Raw genomic sequence first — 7,257 nt, 5'->3', positions numbered from 1 at the left:
TCGGGTCATGTTATATTGGGGTAGAGGTGTAATTGGCAAGTTTTTGTTTCACTGCATCATGCTCAGTGATATACTACACTTCACATTAGCAGGGCTATATGAATCAATAGGCTCAAAGAACCCAGGGCTAGGCTGCAGCAGTTTTGGAGGCACCATTTTGGAGAGACAGCTCTGAGGCAAGCAATGTGGACAGATGTACTCTAAGGAGTGAAGTATCAGAGGGGTAGCCGTGTTAGTCTGAATCTGTAAAAAGCAACAAAGGGTCCTGTGGCACCTTTAAGACTAACTGTTAGTCTTAAAGGTGCCACAGGACCCTCTGTTGTTTTCTAAGGAGTGACTGGCTGGCCAACACTCCTATTGCAGCTGTGCTAATTGGCTGGCTCAGAAAAGCTGTACAGACACCTTTTGATCACTGAGCTGCTCCTTCAATGTCAGTTTAATGGTGCAACAGGGGTACAGAGTAATGGCTGGACTGCATGGGTGCTTGAGGGGGCAAGGATGCAGAGATCCTTTCTCTTCCCTCCCATCTCTCCTCCCACTTGAAGGGGCAGGGCACAATGGGAATCCTTTGGCTCAGAAACACATAGGGCTGGGTCTGCTGTAATCACTAGCTTTAACAAAGGAAGTAGGGAATAGATGTGTGCATGAGCCTTCCTACAGACGACCAGCCAGGCTGGGTGAGCATGCTGCAACTATTACAAGCACTGTGTGTCTCAGAAGCCCAGGGCTGTGACTACAAGGTCCAGCAGGTAGGGCAGTAGACAAGGAATCAAGGATTCTATTCCTGGCCTTGCTGTTGATTTGCTGTGTGACTGAATAAATCACTTACCCTAGCTGTCCCTCAATTTCTCCATGTGTAAGATGAGAATAGTTATATTTACCCTTTGAGATCTATAGATGAAAAATGTTAATTCCACACTTTGGCCCTATGGATATTGTTTGTATGAGTTATAGACATTTCACTAAGTTAATCTAACTACCTTGCACCAAAATGTCTTGAAACTGCAAAGTGAAGCAGTATCAGACATGTAGTATATTTAGCAAATGATGATGTAAATAGATATAGGAAGGAGAAAAAACACATTTTCCTGGGCTGCAGAGTTTAACAAAAGTTTTGTTCAAGACACAGATCATTTGAGGAGTGGGAAGGAGAAAGGTGTGTGCAACAACTACAACACTAATAATTTCAAGACTGAACTCTGTTATGTTTCTGGATCGTACTTTCCTTTAATAAAGGCCCGCTGACAACTGTGTCATCATCAGTGGTGTAGAGTACATTGAAAGTTATGGAGCAGGTATGAAGAAATGGTTCTTGATTTATAGTCAGTGTTCTGCTTCTCTGCTAGTGCCAGATGGTTTTAATGGGAGATGCTGGTCCAAATGTTTCCCTCTTAGAGGGGTGTAAACTCTAATGGGTGCAGACACTTCTGTCCTGTCACTTTCATCCTGCCATCCCAGTCTTCTCTCTTCCACATCCTCATTGCCTATCTTAATATTCTTAATGTGGGTTTTTTTTTTATCCTAATATGGCACTGTTTGCATTGTGGATCACTGCTATCTCAAAACCAATCATCAGAGGCAGTCGTGTTTTCTTAATTATGATAGCTGTGGTATATCTGAGAATATCTGATCAGGACCAGATACCAGTGAGAAGACTGTAGAACTCAGCCTCTCAGGGTAGCAGATTTAAAGAAAAGCAATGTTTTAGTACTAGTTTTATTTATATATATATATATATATATATATATATATATATATATATATATATATATATATATATATATATATATATATATATATATATATATATATATACACACACACACCACATTTTATACTGACTCAGACAACATGATTTATACATCTTCCAATACACATCCCTACATACAACTACCTTCTCAATTAATATCCAATTTCACAATAGCTAGCAGAACCGTCTCAGTACAGAAACCGTGCTGTAAGTTTCTTGCCATTACCTCCAAACACATCAGAAGGCAGGTGGCACTAGATCCTTTTTTTTGCCTTTTCTACATTTAGGGCTAAGTCTTTCCAATAACAGTTCTGCGCATGCACATTCTTGCCTTCTCTGAATAAAGAGCTGAATAGCAGACATGTTTGTTCTGTCAGGAATCATACACAGCCCTTAACTCACCAGGTTAAGAGGGTAATTGTACAGAATCTCTGTTTAGTTATATATGATGCACAGTACTTTAGGATATTGAGTGACATTCAAATTTTGGGAGGCTTCTTCCCGTAGAATTTCAACCGTTAGAAGGAGAAGAGTGATGTGAAAGACTGCAACATCAAAAGGAATTCTTTATGCTGGCCATTCGCTCCATGCTTAGCTGGGCAAACAAACCATTAAGTGTACAGCGGAAATGAAGCCAGTTGTTCTGAAAAGGCTGTATAGACTGATCCTTCGCTTTCTAAGCTAGCTTGAAATTAAAGACGGACAAGCACTAAGTATACAACAAGCTTCAGCTATGTTAAGTCACTCTTACAAACATGTCTGTTCTTGGACAGGTAAAATGCTCTTCCATCTTGCCGTGTACACCATACCAAATCATGGTTTTACAGTGTCCCTTGAACTGTGCTAAGGATCAAGACTTTGGAGACTTTGCTTGTTCCCATCTACACTGCAAGATAGAACAGTGTTAATACTTCATTTGGGACCTCTGACAGTTGATTCTGTAGTGTAGCCAGGACACAGCCTTTAAATGCTAAAATAGGTGTTCAAATACCATTGTAATGGGTACAGGGTACACTGATTTCAGTACTAATTTTTGGCTAGAGCTGCTTTGTCTTTCATTTGACATTAAAGCACACAGTACTGGAGTTAAGGGAATTGTCACTTTTGAACATCTGTTTTCCAAACCATGAAAAACATAATACATCCCAGACAGATTAGGAAACAAACATTTATTATAAACTGGTAGTTTTACAGATCTATAAAAGTGATCAACTTTTTTCAGTACACAGACTAAGAATACATAATTTGAACACAGCCCATTAGAGGCACATGGTGAAAAGTTAAAACTCAAATAGTCTCACGTTCTTCGGCAGTTGAAAATGTCCCCACCACAACTGAACACTCATAATGACACTTATACAATATTAACAAAATGGACTGAGTCTGCTACACAAGAGGCGCTGCATAGGTCATCTTTGCATTGCATAAAGAATATATCTGTTACAATCAAAGGGATAATTGAGAAACAAAACTGGATCCCATGAATTATATGCAGGTACAAAGAGATTGGCAAAGACAAAAGAACATGGACAATCAGATCATAAAGACATTGTACATAAGCACCACAATACCTTCTGTAGAGCAATAGACTCTGGCTTTTAAAAGAAGTGCATAAACTAGACGGCAGGTTAAATAAAGGTAAAGCCAGAAAAAGCTGCCATTTTATAATATCACCAGATTAACTCTCAGGATTTATAAGATCAAGAATGAAAAATGGTTACACTGTGTGTGTGTCTTACATAAAAGGCCAAATTCTATCTGTTCTGTCCGTCCACATGGAATTAGTGCAAATTAACACTACAAAACCAGTTATTTTGTGCCAGTGTTCAGGCCAGCAAGCAGCTGAAATATACCTTAGTGGGGAAGCCATTTACAAAGTGTCTGTACATTAAAATATCCATCCCATATATGGGAGAAACTGTGAAATAATAGCTTATCAAAAATGAGTTCTTGGGCTCTTTGAGTGCTTTGTTTGTATTTTTCCTCATTAATATAAAAACCTAGAGCCACTTTAATGGTCTGATTGTGGTGTCCTGCCTAGTCACTCAGCAACATCATCTCATTTTCTGGTCCCAGTCTGACTCCCTGAGCCAGTGCTCTCAGACCTTCAGGTTCGGAAGGTGGGGGGAGAAAGTGCCTCACATTGTTCAACAGCAACTCCCCCCTCCAATATTATCAACTAGAAGGATGCTGTTGAACTGCAACCATTCTGAATGGGAAACAAATGAGTCCTCAGACTCTAGGAAGAAGAGGACAGCATTCCAAACCCCATTGAGAAAAATCATTCAAAAGCCTCCCAATAATCAGCCCTGTGATCTTTACTAACTTGCTTGTTTTGGTACACTCCAATTGATACAGCCAGCATCAATTTCATATTAGATATTTCCTTTATCCTGGAACTGTAACCTGCGTTTGCAGGGAGTTTAGTGATCCAGTAGTTCTTTTCTGTTGCTAACTATTAAGATCCTATAAAACTTGCATCGAGAACCAAGGCAGTCTTGGCTAATGCTGCCAGCATTTATAAATTAAGAGGAAAGCAGCCCAGTGAAATGAGCTATGAAGGTCATTGTGACTGTACCATAAAAACATAGAATTTAACTCAGCTTGAGGTATTCTGATGCCATAGAACAACATCCCCTTGCACTTTCATTTCTTTAGAGGAAAAGCAGAGGAATAAAAGCCAAACATTTTGTCATCCTGAAAGAAAAGCTATCAGGAGACAAAGTTTAATGTGGTGTTCTATTCTTACCTGCTTCTAAGACAATGTTTTCCCAGGACTTATTTTAACAGTTTATCAAAAAAGCAATATGCCTTTACAGATGGTAAGTGCAAAAGGACAGTTGTGAATTGCTTGAGTATAAGATGGTGTGACAAATCTATGAGTTTTAATACCAATGCAGTATACACTTCTCCCAAATGTGGCCTCACCCAGTCAAATGCATATTTAAGAGAGCAGTAATTACAAAAAAATTAAAGCGAAGAGCTAAACCGTAGGTGGTTTCCTGATAGTCTTAACGTGTAGCTGATTTAAAGATGCTGTGTTTTTTTATTTTTAAAATCCATAGTATATTAATAGCAGTTTGGGGTTGGAGGTTAGAAACTAAGGCAGTTCCTTCCAGCTTGGGGGGAAAAAACAAAACCACAGCTTCTTTGCACAGTGATCTGTTCTCCAATTATAAACAAGAACAAACCAGTTATTTGAGAAATCCTTTTGGTTTGAATATTCCTGAGAAGGCTAGAGGCTTATCAGCTTTTTCCTTCTTTTCATGCTATTCCCAAATTTTGCTTCATTTTTTCATAAACCACATAGCTGATGCTGACAGCCGGAAGCACTTTCATGAAGTTTGGGCCTATGCCTCTATAAAGTCCTAGGATTCCTTCGTTAGCAACTATCCTTTGAAAGAGTCCAACCATGTTTAGCTGTGGGGCTCCTTCCAACAGAGCTGGAAAAGAAAAGGAAGATAGCAATCTCCATTGTTCAGCAGTTCCAGTGATGTTAATATTCTAATCATATAAAGCTCCTCACTACACAGATGCACAACTTACCACCTCTAACCCTACGGACTTGGTACAGAGTCTTCTCAACACTATTTCCTAGCACAGCAACGTCTGCTCTCAGTCGTTAAGTTTGGGGCAAGTCTCTTTCAGCTGCAGACCTGTGCCTTGGAACTCCCTCCCATGAAAGGTCCACAAGAATACCTTGCTTGTTGCACTAACAACATGCTGGAAGTTGATCTATCCTCTCCTGTCTGAGACCTCGCTCTACTACCTTTCTTTTCACCTATTTGCAACAGTTGATAACAGAGTAGCAGCCGTGTTAGTCTGTATCCGCAAAAAGAACAGGAGTACTTGTGGCACCTTAGAGACTAACAAATTTATTTGAGCATAAGCTTTCGTGGGCTACAGCCCACTTCATCGGATGCATAGAATGGAGATATATATACACATACAGAGAACATGAAAAGGTGGGAGGTGTCCTATCAACTCTAAGAGGCTAATTAAGGGAAAAAACTTTTGTTGTGATAAGCAAGATAGCCAGTTTGACAAGAGGTGTGAAAATACTTAACATGGGGAAATAGATTCAATGTGTGTAATGGCTCAGCCATTCCCAGTCTCTATTCAAGCCTAACTTGATGGTGTCTAATTTGCATATTAAAGTTCAGCAGTTTCTCGTTGTAGTTTGTTTTTGAAGCTTTTCTGTTGCAAAATTGCCACCTTTAAGTCTGTTACTGAGTGGCCAGAGAGGTTGAAGTATTCTCCTACTGGTTTTTGAATGTTATGATTCCTGATGTCAGATTTGTGTCCATTTATTCTTTTGCATAGAGACTGTCCAGTTTGGCCAATGTACATGGCAGAGGGGCATTGCTGGCACATGATGGCATATATCACATTGGTAGATGTGCAGGGTGTACATCATCATAGGACCTAATCACATCAGCCACGCCACGAGGGGCTCGTTCACCCACGAAAGCTTATGCTCAAATAAATTTCTTAGTCTTAAAGGTGCCACAAGTACTCCTGTTCTTTTAACAGCTGGTAAGTAACCCTTTTTCAGTGCTGGACTTATTTTCCTTGAGGGTCACAGAGCTTTCCTCTACACCAAATTCCTTGGTCTCCTCTGGCCATGCATTTGCTCTGGTGGTTAGTGCTTTATTTATTTATTTATTCAAACTTCAGTTTTGTCCTTTGATTTTACAATATGGTCTTTACATAGCTTGTGATAGGAGCTCCATAAATGGGTTAAAATATATAAGGTGATTGACACAAATCTATAAAATATAAATATTAAAACACACAGAGCTGGAATCTGTAACATGAAGGTTGTGTCAAGCACTAACAAAGCCAATCAAAAGTTTAGATGGGCAAGGTCAGTATGGTATTAGACACCTTAAAAACAGGCATAGGGATTTTAAAAACAGTAGGGATTATTCTCCAAATTATAAATACCTTTAAAAGACATTCTTCCCAAACCCAAATCCCAATTCTCACCTTGAGCCTGCATGCGAGTTCTGATGAGAGCAAGAGGGTAGCTGGCTAACTGACCACAGGTGCTGGAGACAGTACCACATCCAAGCAACACAAAGACACCGGGGTTAGCAGAGTCTGATGCATAACCATCTAGCCAAGCAGTCTTCAAAGCCTGCCAGGAAAACATAAATAGATTTGAATGAGGTATATAAAAGTTTACAATAGATAGTTAAGCAGACTTTATAGCTAACAACAATATTAAGGTGCTCCTTTGTCTCCATAAAAATATTCCAAATGCATTCATGGGCTCAATCCTGCAAGGTGTTGAGTGCTCTGCCTCAATCCAACAAGCACTTAAGCATGTGCTTAACTTTATGTGTATATAAGTAAGCCCAGTGACTTCAGTGGTATTATTTAGATGCTTAAAGTAAGAGCATGCTTAAGAGCTTTCTTTGATCAGACCACAGCACTCAACAAGTAGAGGATAAAGCCTTATAGTGGTGATCCACAAGCACCACAAAATAAAAGTTAAAAATGTG

General features: G+C 39.5%; 1 protein-coding gene across 1 annotated transcript in view; it reads right to left on the bottom strand.

The window, feature by feature from the left end:
• Nucleotides 1-2,904: 2,904 nt before the first annotated feature.
• SLC25A24 (solute carrier family 25 member 24) overlaps nucleotides 2,905-7,257 on the bottom strand; it is a 41,399-nt gene continuing 37,046 nt past the window's right edge. The window contains exons 9-10 of the mRNA XM_054037642.1: nucleotides 6,740-6,890; nucleotides 2,905-5,193 (exon numbers count right to left, since the gene is read on the bottom strand). Of these exons, the coding sequence (XP_053893617.1) occupies nucleotides 5,015-5,193; nucleotides 6,740-6,890 (330 nt within the window). The 3' untranslated portion in view covers nucleotides 2,905-5,014. The remainder of the gene's footprint in view (nucleotides 5,194-6,739; nucleotides 6,891-7,257) is intronic.

This window comes from Malaclemys terrapin, chromosome 8 (assembly GCF_027887155.1).
Source record: "Malaclemys terrapin pileata isolate rMalTer1 chromosome 8, rMalTer1.hap1, whole genome shotgun sequence".
Classification (NCBI taxonomy): Eukaryota; Metazoa; Chordata; order Testudines; family Emydidae; genus Malaclemys; species Malaclemys terrapin.
The sequence above is the reverse complement of the archived record's forward strand: the minus strand, read 5'-3'. Positions and strand labels throughout refer to the sequence as shown.